This window comes from Petaurus breviceps, unplaced genomic scaffold, assembly GCF_028583685.1.
Source record: "Petaurus breviceps papuanus isolate PSGF00001 unplaced genomic scaffold, PetGlider_PUasm1.0 220, whole genome shotgun sequence".
NCBI lineage: Eukaryota > Metazoa > Chordata > Mammalia > Diprotodontia > Petauridae > Petaurus > Petaurus breviceps.
This window is the reverse complement of record NW_027185876.1, coordinates 23994135-24016803: the sequence shown is the minus strand read 5'-3', so window position 1 is coordinate 24016803 and position 22669 is coordinate 23994135. Positions and strand designations below refer to the sequence as shown.

Sequence of the window (22669 nt, the reverse complement as noted above, 5' to 3'; positions counted from 1 at the left end):
TCTTCTTCTTCTTCTTCTTCTTCTTCTTCTTCTTCTTCTTCTTCTCCATCTCCTCCTCCTTCTCCTCTTCCTTCTCCTTCTCCTCTTCCTTCTCCTTCTCCTCCTTCCCTCCTCTTCCTCCTCCTCCTCCTCCTTCTCCAAGCAGGAAGGCAAGGCAATTGAAGTTAAGTGACATGCCCAAGGTCACACAGCTAGTGTCAAGTGCCTGAGTCCAGATTTGAACTCAGGCCCTCCTGATTCCAGCACCAGTGCTCTATTCACTTCACCACCCAATTGCCCCTGCTTCTTTCCCAGACTATTGAAACATTCTTTTACTTTTCCCCCTGCATCAAAACTCTCCTTTTCCAATCCATCCTTAACAAAGCTACCAAAATTGTTTTCCTAAAGTATAAGTCTGACCATGTCACTTGCCTACTCAATAAATTCCAATGTCTCCTTAGACAAAATATTGTCTAGGATCAAATATGAACTCTTCTGTTGGGCATTTAAAACCCTTCCTAACCTGGCACCAACCTACCCCTCCATCTTTATTATACATTACTCCCCTTCCCACTCTCTAGTGTCCAGTCAAACTGGCTTTCCAGGTGTTCCTCAAATGGGACATTCTATTTCTCATCTCTGTTTGTGCCTCCCCACTAAGTCACCCCCATTCTTGGGATGCACTACCCTTTCCCCTCCAGGAATCCCTGCTTTCCTTTAAAACTCAGCTCAAGAAATATCATCTAAAGGAAGTCTCTCCTGGTCCTATTCTCCCTACCCAGCTCCTGGTGTTCTACCCTCCCAAAGTTGACTCATATTAATTTTGTTATCTGTACATTTTCATTCATGTGACCTCTATAAGGGTAGATACTGTTTCAGATACTGTTTTTGTTTTTCTGTTTTTGGCCCCTCGTACAGTGTCTGGTACATTGTAGGGGATTAACAAATGCTTGTCAATCAATTTATGGGCTTGTGAGACAGTTCTGCCCTGGCTTTTGAACCATGGAATTATTTGTACTGTCTTTCTCTCCCTCCTACAAATAACCAGCATACATCTCACCCCTCTCAAATGCCAACCAATGATAGAATCTTGATCAGGGCTATCTCGGGAATTTTTACATACACAGAGCTTTTATTTTTCTTCCCCATAACCACTCTGTGTCTCTGAAATACAATATTCATTTCATAACACTTCCTGTATGCCCCTTTAAGTGATTAAAGAAACATCTCTAAATTATTGAAGGTGATGCCAAACTAAACAGTTTCCCCTCCTTTTATGTCTTGATGTGTATCTTAGGGCTAAGTACTGAGCTTTTTTACAAGCGGAGATGTTCTGGCTTCTGCATACATAACAGCTTGGTTAAAGGTTCTATCCTGCTCATTTAGCAGCTATTAATAATGGAGTGTGTGTTCTGCTCTTCTGGCATTGACTAAAACTTGGGTGGGGGGTAAGGGCAGGGGGAGGGCAGAGGGAGGAACAGCTTTGTGCGGAATGGGTTTTTGCCTTTGTGATATGATTGGAGGAGCCCCCAGAAGTCCCTCTGCCCCTGAAATATCTTGCTTCTCCACTTTCCACTATTTCAGAAATATTGTCATTACCAACTCCTTTCAAAATATACCTGGAAGAACATAATAGCATTTACTTGTTAACCATCATTTCTACTTTACTATAAATTGGGATTCTATTCCTTGGCCTCACATCCCTTGAGCAGAGACCTGGAAGAATGGGAGTTTTGCAAGGACAGAGGAAGGGAGAAAGGGCTTGGAGAGCACAGGGCATACGTAACTGGGTCAGAGCAGGCCCTGGAACAACAGCATCATGGGCAATTTACTGACACCGAGCAACAGGAAGAAAGAAAACGATATGTACATCTCATGGAAAGGGGATCATTCCAGAGAGTGACAAGGTAGTAGAGGAGATAAATTACAAGACTTTGGGGCAGGAATATACCTGCTTCTGACATTTACTGTCACCAATTTGACAAGGGGAAAATCATTTAACTTCTCTGGGCCTCAATTTCTCCAGTTATAAAATGGGGAGTTGAATACCTACCTAACAGGGCTGTGGTGTGCTTCAAATGAAAAATAATGTAAGTAAGATGTTTACAAATTTTAAAAATGCCAGCATTGGTCATTATTATTACTTAATAACTTTTGCCGAGCAGTGGGTGAGATCTGTGATTAGGTTTGAGACCTTGTTTCATCTGATCTTTTTACTTTCTCCTCCCCAGTTTAGTACACTGATTTATACACATGGTACATAATAAAAGTTTGTTGAATGAGTGTTTAAGTGAATATGATTCCTTCATTATTTGTTCTGGGGTAGAGCCCTTAGAGGGGGAAACCAGGTATAATGGTAGTCATGTAAGACTTCTTGTTATTGTTCTGTTGCTTCAGTTATTTCTGACTCTTCGTGACCCATTCGGAGTTTTCTTGGCAAAGATACTGGAGTATTTTGCCATTTCCTTCTCCAGCTCATTTTACAGATGAGGAAACTGAGGCAAACAGGACTAAGTGACTTGCCCAAGTTCACACAACTAGTAAGTGCCCGAGGCCAGATTTGAACTCAGGGAGATGAGCCTTTCTAACTCCAGGGTCTCTACTTTGTTCACTGTACCCCCAGCTGTCATGAGTATCATGTGAGATACTCGAACCCAAGTCCCAAGCCCATCCTATTGTTACTTCATACTTTTATATACTTTGCATTTACATATCTGTGTGTAAGTGATATCCCTCCTCCTTCCCCATCCCCAAGTAGAATCTAAGTTCCGTGCTATCATGGGGGCAATGTATCTTCTGTACCAAGTCCAGTGCTGAGCATATAGCTAAGGTTTCATAAATTCTTAATTAATCCTGCAGTGACACCACATGTTCCAAGCAGCTTTTTTTTGCCTTTACATGTTCCTCCTTTTAACTAGGACCTTCCTTGTTGCTTACTGAGCTGTTCATAGAAACAATGAGGGCACATTATCATGAATGTTACGGTGGGTCAGGTACCTTGTCTTCCAGTTCTCCTGAAGAATATTTGCATATTTATCCTAAGGAAAGGCATCCACCCCAGGACTATTTTCAATTCAACCAACATTCAATAAACATCTCCTCCCATAGTACCCACATTTGCATGGCTTTCCCCAATATATGGAGTGTCTTCTCTGCTGTCCTTCACCTTTGGAACATCTTCCTGACTTTCAAAGCCCAGTTAAAATTCTTCTTCCTCCAGGAAGCCTTTCCTGAGATCCCCGTGGTAATTTACTTTCTTCTCATGCCCACATAGTACTTTGTTCTATAACTCTCTAGTGCATTTATCATGTAATAGTATATGTTATAGCTCTCTCTCTCTCTCTCTGTGTCTCTCTCTCTCTCTCTCTCTCTCTCTCTCTCTCTCTCTCTTTCCTTCCCTTCTTCCCCCCTCCCTCCTTCCCTTCTTCCATATATATGTGTGTGTGTGTATACACACATACATATATATACCTACATATACATATATACACACATACATATATATACATATTATATATGTTTATTTTCACCTTACTAGACTTTAAAAATCCCTTGAGGGCAGGAACTATGTCATATTTAAACTTGACATCTCCTCCAGTCCCTAACACAGTGTTTTGCACATAGTAGGGGCTTAATAATTATATACTATGACACTATAAAGTACCTTGTGAACCTTAATCTATAAAGATAAGATATCATCATGATATTGCTAATACTATATATTATTGGGAACATAAGAGAATTATAAAATTCAACCCCTACCTTTCAGTGGTTTATAGTCTTGTCTGGTACAGTGTCAAACATAACTGATTTGGAAGCCAGAAGAGCTGGGTTGAAATCTGACCTCTGGGCCTTTTTACATAACTCTGACCTTGGGTCATTTAACCTCCCTGGGCCTCAGTTTTACCTTCTATTAAAGGTGAGGGTTAGACTGGATCTCCTCTCAGGTTCCTCTGTCTAGTTCTAGTTCAATACGACCTTGCCCAAGTCAATCCAAAAATATCATTTATAGGTCACTTGGATCCATGGCACCGAAAAGAAAAACTGGATTCAGATTCAAGAGTTTTTTGAGGGCAGAAAAAGCAGTTTTAGTCATGTCACCACCCTCCATGCTCCTCAAAGTTCAGCCCCTCCTTCTCAAGAACCTGTTCCTATCTAACTCATCAGAATAATTGTATATGTATGTATGTATATATCATAGCCAGACATGGAGAACATAAAACCTCCTTGTCTATTTTGGCTTACAGAACAGAGCACAAATCACTCCCTTGAAAGAGTCGTTTGTCCTGGAGAATCTTATTTGAATCACAGATTGCTTTAAGCAACATTGCCCATTTTCTTAAGTCTCAGTAAGCTGCTTCTGACTCTGTCAGAGAGGTTCTACAGCAAGATTTGTTGCATTCACATTTGAAGGGTTTACTGGTCTGAGATTTTTTTTTCCGTTTGCTCTTGCCCTAATTACCTCACTAAAATGGAATACAGATAAATAATACTGTCTTGCTAGAGTGCTGTATAAACGTGAGTCTAGGTTTCTGGCCTACCTGTTGTTCCTCATACATAACTTTTCGTCTCCTATCTTTTTTTTTTAAAAGCAATCGGGGTTAAGTAACTTGCTCAAGGTTACACGGCCAGTTATTTCTGGGTGTGGTGCTGAGTATCTGAGCCCGGATTTGATCCAGATCATCCCGACACTGGAGCCGGTGCTCTTACTCGCTGAGCCACCTGGCTGCCCCTTCGTCTCCTATCTTTATGCCTTCATCTAGGCTATCTCCCTTGCCTGGAATGTTCTGTCTTCACCGCCGCCTCTTGGAACCCCTAGTTCCCTGCTGGGTTCAACCCAAATACCATCTCCCATTAGAGGCATTCCCTGATTCTTTCCATTACTAGTATTCATCCCGAAATTATTTTAATTTTTAATATATTAATATCTTACATTTAATATATTAATATATCTGTATTTACTTATTGCATGCATGTTGTTTCCCCTCCAATAAGATGTAAGCTTCTTGAGAATTAGGACTGTTTCATTTTTGACTTGTTTTTTTCCCCAACTACTATTGGGGAAATTGTAGGTAATTAAGGAATGATTGTTGAATTGGGTTGAATGCTGGATTTGAATACAGGAAAAACTGTGTTCAAATCCTAACCCTGCCACTTGATAGCTATGAGACTATATGAATAATTCACCTATCTCTCTCAACTACACATAACTTTCTTTTAAAAAAAAGTCTAATTTTTAAGACCAGATCTTTCCATCTTGCCCAGTTTGTATGTACAAAGGCTATTCAGGGGTTCCATCCCTCCCTGATTGGCAAGAGAGCTTGGATCTGCTCTGTTTCCAGTCAGATAACTTTCTAAGGCATCTATTAAATTATAGATTGGGAGAGAATTCTTACTCTAAGGAAACCTTGGACCCTTGACCCATTGACCTATTTGTTGTTATGACATTGCTTCCTAATTTCTTCCTATGACTCCTCTCTTTCCCTCAACCCAACCAATCTGATAAGTCCTACTCCATCTTATTTCTAAAAGTTTAAACTGTTTGCCCATGTTCTTATCAAGAGGCAGAATAAGGAGATCTTAATCTTTTTTTAATTCTATTTTTATTGCAAAATTCCAATCATTCTGAAATCTCAAGATGGTGTTTATGGTTCAGGGATGTGGTTCCCTAAAGACTTTTGTCTGGATTTCTGCAAGCATTTGGTTACCTGAACTCTGGCTTCAGTGAGGTTAACTCTGCGGGCAAGGTCTTCCCGCACAAAAGCATCAGGGTAGTGTGTCCTCTCAAAGACTCTTTCTAATGCCTGCAACTGACTGCTGTTGAAAGTGGTCCTATTTCTCCTCTGCTTTCTCTTCTTCTTCTCCTCTGAGTTCAGCTGGTCATCTGAAAGAGAAAAGAAGGAAGGAAGGTAAGGACTCTGATGGTTCCTCTTTACACTTCTGATCCAGCCAACATGTATTAAGTGCCAACTGTAAACAAGGCACTCTGCTAGTCATGGAGAATACAAAGACAAAGAAAAACAAAAATGTCACTGCCCTCAAGGCAATTACATTCTACTCTCATCATTCTCCTACTCTATTTTTCTGCATTGGTAGCTCATATGAGCCACATGATAACCCCATGAAGTAGCTGTTTTTCTCCTCATTCTACAGTTGAAGAAACTGAGAAAGTTTAAGTGACTTGGCATATTGAGATGCAGCCATGATCTACTTTCTAGCCTTCCGTAACCCAAAGTGAACAGCAAGGATTCCCTGTCACTGATCAGTAATGTATAAAAGCTTGGGGCCATCTGTGGTCAGAAGGGCCTGACTTGATGATCTAGGAGTCCTCTTTAGGGGGAAAAGAATGAGACATCTCAACTTCCCAAGAACAGAAAAGGGAGCAAAGCTGAGATTGTTGTTGGTGAGTCATTTAGTTGAGTCTGACTCTTTATAACCTCATAGACCATAGCACACCAGGCCCTTCTATATCCTTCACCATCTCTTGAAGTCTGTCCAAGTTCATGTTCATTGTTTCCATGACACTATCTATCCATTTCATCCTCTGCTGTCTCCTTTTCCTTTTTCCTTTAATCTTCCCCAACATCAGGGTCTTTTCCAATGAGTCACATCTTCTCATTATGTGACCAAAATATTTAAACTTCAGCTTCAGTATTTGAACTTCAAGTGAATACATCAAATTAGTTTAAGTATTGACTGATTTGATCTCCTTGCTGTCCAAGGGACTGTCAAAAATCTTCTCCAGCACCACAATTCAAGAGCGTGAGTTCTGTGGCACTAAGCTTTCCTTATAGTCTCACTCTCACAGCCACACATTGCTACTGGAAAAACCATAGTTTTGACTATATGGACCTCTGTTGGCAAGGTGATGTATCTATTTTTAGTAGCTGTCCAGATTTGCTATAACTTTCCTTCTAAGGAGCAATCATCTTTTAATTTCATGGCTGCAGTCATTGTCTGTAGTATCTTTGAGCTCAAGAATATAAAATCTGACATTGCTTCCATTTTTTTCCACTCTATTTGCCAGGAAGTGATATGGTCAGTTGCCAAGATCTCAGTTTATTTGTTTTTTTTATTTAATGTTAAGCTTCAAGTGAGCTTTTATACTTTCTTATTTCACCCTCATCAAGAGGCTTCTTAATTCTTCTTCATTTTCTGTCATCAAAGTGGCATCATCTATATATCTAAGATTGATGTTATTTCTCCTGGAGACCTTAATTTCAGCTTTTGATTCATTCAGCATGGCATTTCACATGATGTATTCTGCATATAGGTTAAATAAATAAGGTGACAACATACAGCCTTATTGTACTCCTTTCCCAATCTTAAACCAATCAGTTGTTCTATGTTCAGCTCTAACTATTGCTTCTTGGTCCTCAGAAGACAAGATCTGGTGCTCCCATCTCTTTGAGGACTTGCCACATTGATCTACACAATCAAAGACTTTAGTGTAGCCAATGAAGTAATAGTAGATGTTTATCTGGAACTCCCTTGCTTTCTCCATAATCCAGTGAATGTTGGCAATTTGGTCTCTAGTTCCTCCACCTCTTTTGAAAACCAGCCTGCTCTTCTGGTAATTCTTGTTCCACATATTGGTGAAGCTTAGCTTTCAGAATCTTAAACATAACCTTGCTGGCATGAAAAATAAGTCAATTGTTTAGTAATTTGAATAGTCCTTGGTGTTTCCCTTCTTTAGGACTGGAACATAAACTGATCTTTTCCAATCCAGTGACTACTGTTGCATTCTCCAAATTTGCTGACATATTGAGTGTAGCACTTTAACAGCATCATCTTTTAGTATTTTAAATAGTTCATCTGGAATTCCATCACCTCCACTAGCCTTAATGCTAGCAATGCTTCCTAAGGCCCACTTGACTTCATTCTCCAGGACAGACACCCTGGACCAGTAACCACACCATCAAGGTCATCAGTGATGTTAAGATCTTTCTTGTATAGTTCTTTTGTGTATTCTTGCCACCTCTTCTTAAAATCTTTTCAGTTAAGTCCTTACCATTTTTATCTTTTATCATACCCATTTTTTCATGAAACATTCCCTTCATATCTCAGATTTTCTTGAAGAGATATCTTATCTTTCCTACTCTATTGTTTTCTTCTATTTCTTTACATTGCTCCTTTAAGAAAACCTTATCTCCATTATTTTCTGGAATTCTTCCTTTGGTTAGATGTATCTTTCTCTTTGTCCTTTACCTTTTGCTTTCCTTCTTTCCTCACTTATTTGTAAAGCCTCATCAGACAGCCATTTTGCTTTCTTGCTCCTCCTTATTTTTTGTTTTTATTTTGTGGAGAGGGGAAGGCAGGGCAGTTGGGGCTAAGTGACTTGCTCAAGGTCACACAGCTAGTAAGTGTTAAGTGTCTGAGGTCAGATTTGAACTCAGGTCCTCCTGACTCCGTGGTCAGTGCTCTATTCACCATACCACCTAGCTGCCCCTTGCTCCTCCTTTTCTTTGGAATATTTTGTTATTGTTGCTGTTGCTGCTGCCTCCTATACAATATTGTGAACCCCCTGTCCATGGTTCTTCACTCATTCTACCATATTTAATCCCTCAAATCTGTTTATCATTTCTACTTCATATTCACAAGGGATGTTGTTCAGGTCATACTTATATGGTCTGACGGTTTTCCTCACTTTCTTAAATTTAAGTCTGAATTTTGCAATAAGAAGCTCATGATCTGAGCAACAGTCAGCTCCAGGTCTTATTTTAACTGACCGTATAAGAGCTTCTCTGCCTTTGGCTGCAAAGTATACAATCATCTGATGTCTATATTGACCATCTGGTGATTTCTAAGTGTAGAGCTGTCTTTTGTATTGTTGAAAAAGAGTGTTTATTATGACCAGTGAATTATCTTGACAAAATTCTATTAGCCTCTGCCCTACTTCATTTTGTACTCCAAAGCCAAACTTTCCTGTTATTCCAATTATCTTTTTGATTTTCTACTTTAACATTCCAATGCCCTGTGAGCAATGTGACATTCTTTTTTTGGTATTATTTCTAGAAGATATTGTAGGTCTTCATAGAACTGATCAAGTTTGGCCTTATTGGCATCAGTGGTTGGAGCAAAGACTTGTATTACTGTGATGTTGAACACTTTGTCTTGGATTTCAACAGATATCATTGTCATTTTTGACATTTTACCCAGTACAGCTGAGTTAGTGCTTGAACCAAATCAGACAGCTCTGTAACTCAAGTGTTTTCATCTATGTGATTTGGAATCCTGGCAGATTCATCCTGACCCTTTGAGGTAGAGGAGGAGAATTTCCTCCCATTGGGAATTTTCTTCTGTTTAGTTTTCACCCTGTAGCCCTTTGGAAGCAACATGGGACCCATACTTCTCAATAACCAATGCCCCCATCCAGGATTCATGCTACTGAAGAAGTAACTAAAACAGATAAGAAATAGGTACCCATTGACTGGGAAGGAGTTGAATAAATTGTAGTAAATGAAAATAATGGAATATTACTGCAATATAAGAAATGATGAGGAAGACAACACGATGAAGTTGATAAAAAGCCAGCTTTAGAATCAAGAAGGGTTGTATTCAAGCCCTGGTGATGTCTTGACTTCTATGAAGTTAATTTAATAGACAAGGTTTTTCTATACAAAAAAAAAACACTAGCTAGGTGACCCTGGGAAAGTCACTTAACCTCTTGGTCCTCTAAGCAACTCTTTAACTGTCCAATCTGCATCGGTAAATGAAGGTGGAGGGGCATGGGGAACTCATACTAGAATTTCTCCACATTGAAGAAAGCACAGAAATCACACTTCTGCCCCACTTTCCAGCCCATTCTATAATAAAAGAAACAATGAGTATGAAGAATTGAAAAACATGGGAACACTTATGAAATGATGTAGAGAGAAGAAATAAAAACCAAGAGAACACTATAAACAAGAACCACAATAATGTTTAACAGAAGTGAACAGAGAAACCCCCAATCTGCTGGACTGGAGCACCACCCACAGAGTCAAAGTTTGAATGTCTCCCTCAATGGGAAGAGATCAACCCCTAATTTCCTCTGTGACAGTATTTGTTGTTCAGTCATTTTTCAGTCATGTCCAACTCTTCATGACCTCATTTTGGGGTTTTCTTGGCACTGTGACAAAATAAACAGTCACAATACTACAAGACAATCTAATTAAAATAAACAATCTTGATCCTAAAAAACTGATGATAAAACATTCTTCCTTCTCAGTAGAGAGGTAAGGGAGCATGGCTGTGGAATTTGTATATGATATCAATGGTCACAGTGTCAGATTTGCTGAAAGTTTTTTTCCTTTGTTACAAGAAAGGATTCAACAAAGGGATTTAAGGGGAAATGAAATGGCTTAAAAATTAAAAGCAACAATAGAATTTGCAACAACAAAAACAGATTGCAGTTATCAGATATACTCCATCAGCACCAAACTAAGCTAACTCTACATCTAAGAGACTCTAGGACTCCCCAGAAACAGGGAGTAGAACTGATAGACCTCCTGTAAAGGTCTCCCCAAAATAGGACTCTGAGAGTGTGAAGTCTGAGACTTTCCCAAGTACTAGCTATGTCCACAACTGCCTTCAGTCTCAATATCTACTTTTGGAAACCTGGCAAGCCAATTATCCAGCCTTCCATCTTCCATGTCTGCAGGCAGTGATTAGTGTACACCCAATTCCACCCCGCCCCCCCAGCTCAAGTCAGGAGTGATGGATGTATCAAGCTGAGCAGAATACCAGCTGTGCTAACATCACTAACAAACCTACTGCATGGGGGCAGCCACAAAGCCTGGCCACTTAGCCCATAGATCTCTCAGAGATTTACAACTCAGTAAGCTATCACAACCCAAATCATACATTTAGCCTGCTGAACCAGACTTTGGATTTCATCCCAAAGGTCTACCTCTCTCCATAAATAGCAAACCACCAAAAGAAAAGTCTAGGCAAGTAACTAAGCATTTCTTCAGCATATAACTAAGGAGGTCTTGGCAGTTTTGTGACAGTAAGTGCAGCTATAAAGGGCTCCAGTTGAATTGAATTTGAATAGGACTCTCAGTTAATTAAACTGTCTTATTCATTCATTCAACAAATATTTATTAAGAGTTTTATTTGTGAGGGAATGAAATACACACTAAAAAGGGTATCTTACCCTTCAGGAGAATGGGGGGGGGAAGGGGATGAGAAGGGGGATGATGGAAGGGAGGGCAAGCTGGGGGAAAGGGAAGTTGGGAGCACCCACTTTTGAAAAGGGATGGGATCAAAGTAGAGAATAGAACAAGTGGGAGGTGGGATAGGAGGGAGGGAAATATAGTCAGTCTTTTACAATACATCTACAATGTTATTGTTTTGCATTAGCCACACATGTACAACCTTTACTGAACTGCTTATCTTCCCAGTAAGGGTGGGAGACAAGGAAGGAAGGGAATAAATCTGAATTCAAAGTTTTAAAATCAAATACTGAAATATATATATATATTATTAACACTATTTTACATGTAATTGAGAAATAAGATATACAGGCACTGGGACATAGAGATCTATTGGAAACGTTGAAAGGGGTATGGGAGAAAATATGGGAGAGAGCAGATTGGAGGAGGGCATATCCTGTGGGACTGCTATTTTGGGGTGGTGGGTAGGGGGAAAATGGGGAGAAAATTTGTAACTCAAAATCTGGTGGATATGAATGATGTAAATCAGAAGTTAATAAACATTTGAAAAAAAGAGTTTTATTTGTTACTAGAACTTATTTCAATAGCCCAATATTAGTGATGATTTTCTTAATCCTGAATATTTTTCTACAAAGTGAGAGCTTTTTTCTTTAACCTGATGTCTTACAGTTATCCTGAGCTCTACAATTTACCATTTGTCTATTATCCCATTTATTCTTTGCAACAACCTTATGAGATAAGCAAAGTAGGTTTTATTATCTCCACAGTACAGGCAAGGAAATTGAAGCTGAGAGATGTTATGTGATTTGGCCAAATTCATACCACTAGTAAGTAGATGACCCAAGAGAGAACTCAAGTCTTCTGATTCCTTGTTATTCAGTCATGCCTGACTCTTTGTGACCCTATTTGGAGTTTTCCTTGACAAAAATGCTGGAATGGTTTGCCATTTCCTTCTCCAGTAGATTAAAGCAAACAGAGGTTAAGTAACTTGCCCAAGGTCACATAGATAGTGAATGTCTGAGGTCACATTTGAACTCAGGTCCTCCTGACTCCAGGCCCAGACCTCGTGACTCCTACTTCAGTGCTTTTTCCACTATGAGTTTAATATCCATTTCCCTTGTCTAATAAATCCTCAAATATTCCACAAAGAATCATCATCTACTCCATTGTTTAGAAGAAAGGTAAACGGAAGTTAATATACAAGTGACAACTGTAAATCCTTTAATGTCTTTGGAGAAGTGCCACCTTTGAGCAACTGTAAAGCAAGCATGATGTTTTCCATTTGTAATGTACCACAGACATTCTTCTCAATCCTCAGGTCTATGTTCAGTCAATGATTCTATTTGTCATGCCTGTCAGGACAGTGTGACCTCTGAGTGCAAGGGTCTCATGACCTCTGACACACAGGCATGGCTAAGAGACTCAGAAAATGTCATCAGGGATTCAGCTGTCTCTGACCTTGTGGCCCAGCATCATCACTAAGTAGTGCTTTAGTCTCCATGGTATGGCTAAGTATTTATAGTATGGCCTAATACACAAAACTTTATCCAGAGGCATCCAGCATTCAAAGGAACACACACATAGACACATCAGGAAAATCATCCAGGTAACTTCTCAAAGCCACATTGTTGTACCACAAAGAAGTCTCACCTGGGTCTCTTTCTGCACCTCCTAAAACACTTAGCTCTACAGTGATTATTAGGGTCTGTTGAACACCAGCACCTAAAGCTTGGCTCTCCCTCCATTTACAAGCTCTCCAGAGAGACCCTCAGAGAAGGAGGGAGGCTAGTAACAGCCTTAGGTCTGCTGCCATCTGCAATCCTGTCTCCCTGATTGTCTTAACAAGGCAGTTCAGATCTCTCGAGGTGGTCTAAGCCCTGGTGACAGGTGTCACCAACCAAACTTGAAGATCCAGTTAAAAAAAGCAAAGGTCTAGAAAAGAGCTTCAGAGGCTACTTGGCCTTTCAGCTGGTCTTTCCTTACCCCCAACTGAGATGAATCTCTTTTAGACCCTCCCAAAAGGGAGATTAGGGAAGCATTTCCAGCAATTTGTAATCCTCATTGTCAGGAACTTCTTCAAGTGAAATTCTAACTCCTCTGTGTTGCCAATTATACCTATTTTCTCTTGTTCTTCTGAACTGCACTCACACAATTAGGGCTTAATGAGACTTTTTATGTCCTATTCCCAAAACTGCAGGTGTACTCCCTCAGTTTTTCTTTGAAACAAACCTGTTGTTAACCCAAATTCCACTGGCTGGCCACCATAAACCACCAGTTTCCCCTGAGATGGGAGGGAGGGAAATAGAGAATTACAGTATATGACAGAGATAAAACAACTATGATCACTTGAAAGATTCTGGCAGTAGCTCTGAGTAAAATCCTTGTTGTGTGTTTGCTGTTACTGTTGTTTTAACAAATCATAACACCCCTCCAGATGAGTTTGGGTATGGAAAAACAAAACCCATGTAAATGAAGAGAAGCCAGCAATCCTCCTTCTGGCAGACATCCTTTATGTGGCAAGGTGTGATGGAAAGAGGAGACCAGCAGGCAGCAGGGACCGCCCTTCAGCTACATAGCATGTGTCTGTCTTTGCTCACGAGATCCAAACTGGGAGCTCCTTGTTTTGTTTTGTTTTGTTTTTCCCTGACATGGGAGACCACGATCCAGCACAGTACCTCTAGAAGCACCAGAGGAAATGTAAACATTACAGAAGTTTGCAAATGTTGGGCACTGGAGGGACCCTCCCCTGTAATAAAAGGTTTTATCAGACCTCACACTCAGGTTGGACGAAGGGTAGGAAAACAGATGAGACTGAACGGTTCATTTTCTGACTGCAGTCTGATGTTCTGACCAACTTTCCAGAGAAAACAACTTTAATTCATAATTGGTCTTTAGAACATCCTGCCCAAAGATCCTCACTTCCTAAAATATGTCATAGGACATCTCATCCTTTGGGACACTGAACTGGGCAGTATTTATTCAACCTCAGAATAACCATAGGGCAAGTCAAGATATCCAAAATAAAGAGAAGCTAGTCTGTACTGATTCCTCTCAGCTAGAGATGACTTTCCCTTCTCAAAATTCTCCCAGCAGTTTGTACCTTTCCTGCAGATTTAATACATTTCAATTCATCTTGTAGTTTTTTGTGTACCTTAGTCTATCTGCACCCCCTCCCCAATAAGCCATAAGCTTCTTGAGATCAGGGTCATATCTGCCTTCTCTCAATTCTCTATGCCTAGCATGATGCCTTGTATACAATATATAGTCAAAGAATATTGGATTAATCTAATTGAATATTTAGATTATTGAACATTTGAGTGAATAGATCAAAGATAAAAAGATTAAAAACTAGAAGAGATCTGAGAATTTATTTCAACTCACTCATTTTACAAGTGAGCTAACAGACCCAGAGGAGTTAAATGACTTGTCCAATGTCACACACACAATGTCACCTGAATTCAATCCAGATCCCACCTTCAAATTCAGTATATTTCCCATTCCACCAAGGATTTGTTTGTTCTTATTATTTACCCAAATCAGTAGGTCTTGCCACTGACTTCAATTTCTACTATAAAATAAAATAAATTGTCCTGAGGCTCATAGACTCAGATCTGGAAGAAATCTTAGAAATGATTAAGCCCAATTTCTTCATTTTGTGAAGCAGGAAACTGAGGCAAGGTAGGCAACTTGCTCAATATGACATTGGAAGAGCCAATTTGATCCCAGGTCTTCTGACTCCAAGCCAGTGCCTTGGCCTTTGAATATAATATTTTTGCCCTTCCATCTCATATGTAATTGGACATATTCATCCTGCCACTTGGCAATGCCCTCACTGTGGGCACTCAGAAAATTGTTTCCAGGAAAGATGCTTTTCAAAACTCATCTTTGCTTAGCATGAAAACTTTGGACCCATCTAGGAAGAATGTAATCTAATAACTGGAGCAGAATGATGGAGAAGAGGGTCTGTATTTGTCCCTGCTTAGCAATGCTATTGCTGCTAAGCAGCAATTATGTAGATGTAGGTGTGTGTATATATACATGCACATATATACATACATATGTGTGTATGTGTATAAATAATCTTGTCCATACTCAAGGACACTCCTACCAGAACTATTCAAACTTGACTGCTCTTCTAAACCAGAAGGTTATATTCAGTCAAAGTAAAACTTCAGCCACTTGTGATATCTGGACTGTTTTATAGAGTTTGGCGTGGGGGGAACTGTGTAGCTAGTGCCAGTGTGACCACATGTCTTCTGTGGCGTCCCTACTTGATTAAAAGTAACAGGCTATTGGAAGATTCGGTTCCATTATAAGGACACGTCTTTTTTCCTTGCCCACAGAAACTGGTATTCCAAGTAGAAACATGAAGAGTTGCTTACTCTAGTTTATAATGCCCATCAGACACAAATCTTTTAACAAACCTCAACCATCAAGGCTGTATTGTTTTGCCAGAAGGGTTACATTATGATTGTTGGCACCAAGAATGTGTTAGAAGAACTCAAAAGCAAGGCCAACACCTCAACTAAAATTTTTAGCCACATTGGCATTTGCATCTGAGAAGAGAGAGACCTTCCACCACTAATTATTGAAAACTGACTGTAACCAAGAGAGATTTTCCTTCCAAAAAATGGAAACTGCCATTTCTTCTGAATCTTAACTCGTGTTCTTATACAAAATGTAAGGGATTGTATTTATAGAAACTTAAATGAACAGTGTTTCCAATTCTACCATTCCAGTGGTAGAATTCTGAAAAATATCGCTACTCTATTACTTAATTAAAACCCACAAGGGTCATCATCCACAGTGCTGGATTTGGAGTGAGGAAAACCTTATTTCAAGGTCTTCTTCTGGTATTTGATAGCTGTGTGATCACTGATAAATCATGTCATCTCTCTGAGCCTCAGGTAACTCTTAAAGATTAAGGCATACATTATGTATATGTATGTATGTGCATGTGTATGTATGTGTGTACATGTATTGTGTGCAAATGTATGTATATATTTATATGTCATAGAGATATTATCAGTCTCTCAATATAGAATGTTGCCAAACTATTGAAATAGTGACTACATTGTATCTCTGCAGCTCTTCCAATATGTATCAGATCATTTAATCTGTGTAACAACCCTCTGAATTGAGTGGGGAAAAGATTATTGTACCTATGTTGCAGATGAAATAAATCCAGTTTACAAAGATGAAGTCATTTACCCAAGGTCATACCCAAAGTCAGTGGCAAAGCCTGGATACTCCCTGACTAATAACCTGGGGATCTTACCAACCTCTTGTCTAAGCTGGCTTCTTTTTACCAAAATTCCTCTATATTTTTTTAAATTTCTGCATATCTATATGTTTCATTTTTCTAATAAAGAAAGAATTTCGGATTGTTTTGGAATCATAAAAAAAAACAAACTGTTTGTTTGTAACTCTTATGGATACAGAATTCTCCCAGCCACAGCCCCTCCTTCTGGGGCATCTTTACAGTTCATCCTTCCAACCAAAGCAATACTTACAAAGGAGCAGAGATTGGCATCTTGCTTCAAGGATGGTTGACTATACAAATACTGTATAATGTTTTTCAGCACCATTGTTTTAGTCCACAGCTGTGGCCACCAACATAGCAGAGCCAGGGGTTTACCAAGCAGGGCCCAAATCTTTAGTACATCCAGGCCTAGCAAAGCAACAACAGTCTAATGATCATCAGTGCCTTACGCTGAATAAATGCTTGTCAAATGAATGAATTAGATAATGTTCCAGCATTACGGAGGTTGTAAACATAAGAGCTTTATGATTCAAAATCCAGTGCCTATTCTAGGTGATAAAGTGAACTGAGTGCTGGTCCTAGAATCAGGAAGGCCTGAGTTCAAATCCAGGCCCAGATTCTTATTAGCTAGGTGACCCTAGGCAAGTCACTTAGCCCTTATTTGCCTCAGTTACCTCATCTGTAAAATGGGGGAAATAATAGCACCTACCTTCCATGGTTGTTAGTTAGGATCAAATGAGGTAATAATTGTAAATCACTTGGCACATAGTAAGTGCTATATAAATGTTATCTATCTATCTATCTATCTATCTATCTATCTATCTATCTATCTATCTATTATACTATCATTAGCTTCTTTTGCTAATCACTGTTGAAAGTTATTGTAAATGTTCTGGAGATATATTTTGATTTAGGGACACCTCAAAACTCTTCAAATAATTCGAGACTTTTAATAACCAAAAATAAAATACCCTAAAGTCTCATTATAACATTGTCCTTGAGGTGCATGCTTTGGGACCTTCTTCAGAAAAATAACTTTAGAGAATTCCTTTCACGTGTTTTTTTTTTTACACTAATCCCCACATACCTTTCCTTAGATGGGAAACAAGTTGGATTTATTTATTATATTATTATTATTGTTAAATTATATATAAATATATAATTTACATTATATATTTAGATATAAATATATAATTTATATCATTATATATAATATTAATATATTATATTTTATTATGAGCCCTAGCAGGGATCATATAAGTAACCTAGTAAATCACCTAGGAAAGAATTCCCTATTTGATAACAATTGCTGGGAAAACTAGAAAACATTCTGGCAGAAATTAGACTTAGGCCAATATTTATACCATATTCTACAATACATTCAAAATGAAAATGTGACCTTAATATTAAAGACCATACCATAAAAAAATAGACTGTAGAAGGTCGTTCATCTTTCAGAGCTAGGGGTAGGTTATAGCATAGATCCAGAAGTAGAGACAGTAGTAATACCTGGGCAAAGCTTCCAAGAATTGGGGAAACAAAGGGTAAGGGGCAGACTCAACCAAATAAAGGAGAGGGACACTTATCAAAGTTAACATAATATATTCCACTGGGGTTGGAGAGGAATACAACATGTACTTAGATGAAATCAAAATATATATAATTTAGAGAGAGAGACAGAAATGTCAAAGGGACTGAGCAATTTCTAAATGCTAATCAAAAGGTATGATGAGTAATGTCAAATAACAGATTGAATATCTTTTGTGCTGAGATTGATAACCTGATAGTCATGGAAGTAAGAAAAAGAATCTTTATTTTTCCTCCTGAATTGATTCACTGTGAAGCCAGGAAATCAACTCTCCTTCATGTGACAGGGAGGGCTGAGGCCTGTTCTCCTAGATTTTAGAGATAGGTCTGATTTTGCACATGGAACCTCCTAATGTTCTGCTCCCTGGACATAGCATTCCATTCCTACCTCTTACAAAAGATGTATGCTCCCCCCAAATGACAAGATAACCAAGAAATGCCAGTGGGGGTGGGGGGGGGTGGGGATGGGACATGCAGCACCTAGCATTCCCATTAGTTGGTGATAATTCTAACTATGAGCAGAGATCTTGAGAAAAAAAAAACAATCAGGGAACCAAGGTTTCACAAGTAGAAACAACAGAGCAAATAATCAATAGCCCTACTCTAATTTTAGCCTGATACATGCCCCAGCCTTCAAATGTTGTTACATGAAAGGAAGGAAGGATAACTCTCTTTTAACAAGGATGAAAGTGACTCTTTACATCATACATATAGTTAAGACAGTGTTACCTACTCTTAGTCATTTAATCATGTTTTTCTTTTACAGAATGTAAGTTGTTTAAGAAGAGACTTTTTTTTATCTTTACCTCTCTAGTGCCTTCCCTAATGCCTAGCTCATAATAGACACAATGAAAGTTTGTGGATTGATTGATTCAATGATTGGGTACGTAAGCTGTAAGTGAGAGGAAGTTAGGGAGATGAATCCAAGATGAAAGTGAAATAAGAGGTAGTAATGGAGAACTTGAGAATAGAATAAAAGAGACTGGGGAAAAGGGAAGAGTAAAGTGGAAAGGGAGAGAGTAAGAACCTCAAGGGTGGAACCCAGGTCATTATCAAGTACACGCCATCATTACTCTTCACTCACTGGGTTATGGAAACGAATCAACACCTCCATGCTGTTTTACTTCCTGTAGGCAAATGCTGGAATATGCCCAGATCTTTGGTCAGGCAAACCTAATTTCATTGAGGCAGATTTTCAGAATAGAATCTAAAGACAAATGCTCTTGATAAGCCTTAATCACCTCAGTTTTCAGAGAAATCTGATGTAATAAGACCCAAAAAACTTGGCCTCACCAGCAGAAATCTATCCCCACATCAAAGCTTGTCACTGGAATCTTGGTTGCAAACATGGCAGACAAGGGCCATCTATGTCCAGCCAGCTGATCATTTTATAGTCCCTGGCAAAGGTTTTCAAAGGGACTTATATTGCACAACAGCTACTTACTTTAATGGGATTTGTGTGGTTCAGTCCCCGTAACCTTTGGAAAATTGAAGGGAAGCATAATTGCGAAAGCCACTAAAAAGTGCATGGCTTTTACTGGAAGCCCAATGAAAAGTAGTGAAATGAGGCTATGGCATTCATCTGGGTCTCTCTGTGCATACTTAGCTCCAATTGCAATTAAGGCAGCGTCCTTTTAATGGGCCCCCTGATAAATGGCACGTTGCTCCCTTAATTGGGACGGCTGCATGGGCACAGATTTGACTTTAGTGCATTTAAGTGACCTCAAACACAGGATTAGCAGCACCCCCAGTGCCATTTATATAGCACACCTGGCCCTTTCTACCATCAAATCACAGTGGTTTACAAGCATGACCAGGTCTCTGAAAGTATATGTTTCCGACTGTGCAGCCCTTGTTCACTTTGAGATGCTTTTGAGCCCTTTTATAGCTTACCAAACAAGGAGTTGGGCTCAGTGATCCTTGATGTGTATAGTTTTTTTCTTTTTTTATTGTCTTTCCATGAAATACATACACCATTTTTCTAACCAAAGGAATCTGCCTGTCTGAATCTTTGAAAATTGGACTGAATTCATTACAAAAGACTATTTGAACATAGATATTGCACACACCTTTGGGATAGAAAAGTCTGTAGAGTAAGGAAGTGTTTTTTTTTTTACTCAAACACATACTGGGGTCAATGTGGTATAGTGAAAAGAGCATTGATCCAGCAGTAAGGAGGACATGGATTCTGGTCCTAGCTCTATCCTTAACTGTCAAATGATAGGCTTAAAATTGATACCATAGAAGCTTCTGAGTAGGTATGAAACCTTTTCAAACCTTAGTTCAGGGTTGAAAAAGACATATACAAACATAATGCTTTCTTTTCAATTAAAAATAAATCCATTGATACATTTAACTAAGTAGCTGAATCAAGGCATTGGATAAGCAAACCTCCCAGTGGTTTTATATGGTAGATAAAGTTCACAGAATTTGATATTTCCAGCGATGAACTTACCTCAAGCATAAAATAACCTGATGGTTTAGATAATATTATTATATGACCCATTTTTCCTTTTTTCTATCCTTACTTTCACCTACTCCCTTTAGTCACTCATGGATCATGTATTCTTCCAAACCAACACAGATTACTATAGGATTTATTCTCTCCTGATCTTCCTTCTCACCAATCAATAAGAATTTATTAAATGTCTACTGTGTGTCAGGCACTAACTACAGTAAGTGTTGAGAATAATACAACAGTGAAGGTGACACTCCAGATTCACTTCTTTGAGAGGGAAAACAACAGCGACAACAACTTGTTGATACACAGATTGGACGCAAAATTGCTAAGCATTTATGGACTTGATTCTCAGTCTTTTTTCCCCCAGATGAAATCTCACTGACTCTGGAGTCACAGTCCAGGGTTCAAATCCTATCTCTGATACTATATATGTGACCTTTAACAAGTTATTTACAGGGCTTCAGTTTCTCTATCTGTAAAATGAGGGTGTTGGACCAGACCGGGTCTGACTCAGGTGTCTTCTAGTACTAAGTTTGTGATCCTGTAATCTGTGTTTTAGTCCTATCTTATTCCCTATGTTAGTGTCTTATATGACTATGAGACCATTAGACTACAAGTCTACCTGGGAAAACTTGTGCCTTTGTTTGATTAGAGTATTACTGGTGCTCAGAGAAGACTAACCAGTAAGCAGAATTCCCACCCTAACCAATGAATGACTTGTAAAACCTCTTCTCTTTGACAAAGAGATGCCATATTCTAACCTAATCCATGTACTCTGGCCCCTTTATACTATTGCAGGCTTTTCACCTTAGAGGCCTCTTAAAAGTTTAGAGCTACAACTATGGCTAGCTTTGTAACCCAACCAGATGTAATAATGCTAAATTTCATATTCCTATTGAATGGTATTTTGGAAAAACTAACTTGCCTGTACCCATAATCTGGAGAAATGCTACCAGAAGTGTTCCTAGACTACACCCACCCAAGTTGCTTGTCATTTTGCCCCATCCCTTGTTCCACTTTCCTTTAGTTTTGTTGCAAATGCTTACTTTATCAACCCTGTGGAGGAAATTCCAAGAACTCACACCAGTCACCTTAGATTTGACCCTAGCCTGGACTATTCTTGCCATCACTTCACAAAGTCATAGGATATCTGACTTGAAAGGGATCTTGGTGGTGATCTCATCTAACCCATGCCTAGGAAAGAATCTACTCTATATCATTGAGGGAGGACCCACTACCACCTTCCATTCCTCTTTTGGACCAAAGTGATTAAGTGATTTGCCCGTGGTCACACAGATGTAGGGGAGATAGAACCCTTAGTCTCTCCTTGACTCCAAGTTCAGGTAGGTGCTCTTTCCACCATATGATTCAAGCAGTCAAGGAACAGTACCTGCTTTAAAGGAGCTCACAGTCTAGTGAAATATTATTTTTGATCCTTAAAACAAACCTGGGAGGTGGGTTCTATCATAACCCCCATTTTACAGATGACAAAACTAAGGCAAAGTCACATATTTCAGTCACATACCCAGCATTGCAAGACTAGGAAGTGTCTGAGGCTGGATATGAACTCAGGTCTTCCTGACTCCAGGTCCATCACTATATACACTATACCATCTAGACCATACTATTTCCTCTAAATGTCTAGCCTAAATTCATTCCTATGAAGCCTATATTCTCTGGGAAATCTAACCTGATCACATTAGTCCCCAAGACCTACTCCCTCCTTAGAATTCCTGTGACATCCATCCATCCATCCATCTATCTATCTATCTATCTATCTATCTATCTATCTATCTATCATCTGTCTGTCTGTCTGTCTACCCATCCATCCATTCATCCATCCATCTACCTATCTATCTATCCATCCATCTCTCTATCTATCCATCCATCCATCCATCCACCCATCCATCCATCCATCCATCCATTCATCCATACATCCATCTATCTATCTATCTATCTATCTATCTATCTATCTATCTATCTATCATCTGTCTATCTATCTGTCTGTCTGTCTATCCATCCATCCATCCATCCATCTATCTATCCATCCATCCATCTACCTATCTATCTATCATCTGTCTATCTATCTGTCTGTCTGTCTATCCATCCATCCATCCATCCATCCATCCATCTATCTATCATCTGTCTATCTGTCTGTCTGTCTGTCTATCCATCCATCTATCTATCATCTGTCTATCTATCTGTCTGTCTGTCTATCCATCC

The 22669-nt window shown here is 39.1% G+C and overlaps 1 protein-coding gene and 1 pseudogene across 2 annotated transcripts in view; one reads left to right on the top strand and one right to left on the bottom strand.

The window, feature by feature from the left end:
* The window catches only part of PRRX1 (paired related homeobox 1), a 106294-nt gene that overhangs the window by 17996 nt on the left and 65629 nt on the right, over positions 1 to 22669 (bottom strand). For both annotated transcript variants that reach the window (XM_069094760.1, XM_069094761.1), the window contains exon 2: positions 5688 to 5863. In XM_069094760.1, coding sequence (XP_068950861.1) covers positions 5688 to 5863 — 176 coding nt within the window. The remainder of the gene's footprint in view (positions 1 to 5687; positions 5864 to 22669) is intronic.
* Positions 18626 to 18744, top strand: LOC138166271 (U6atac minor spliceosomal RNA; annotated as a pseudogene).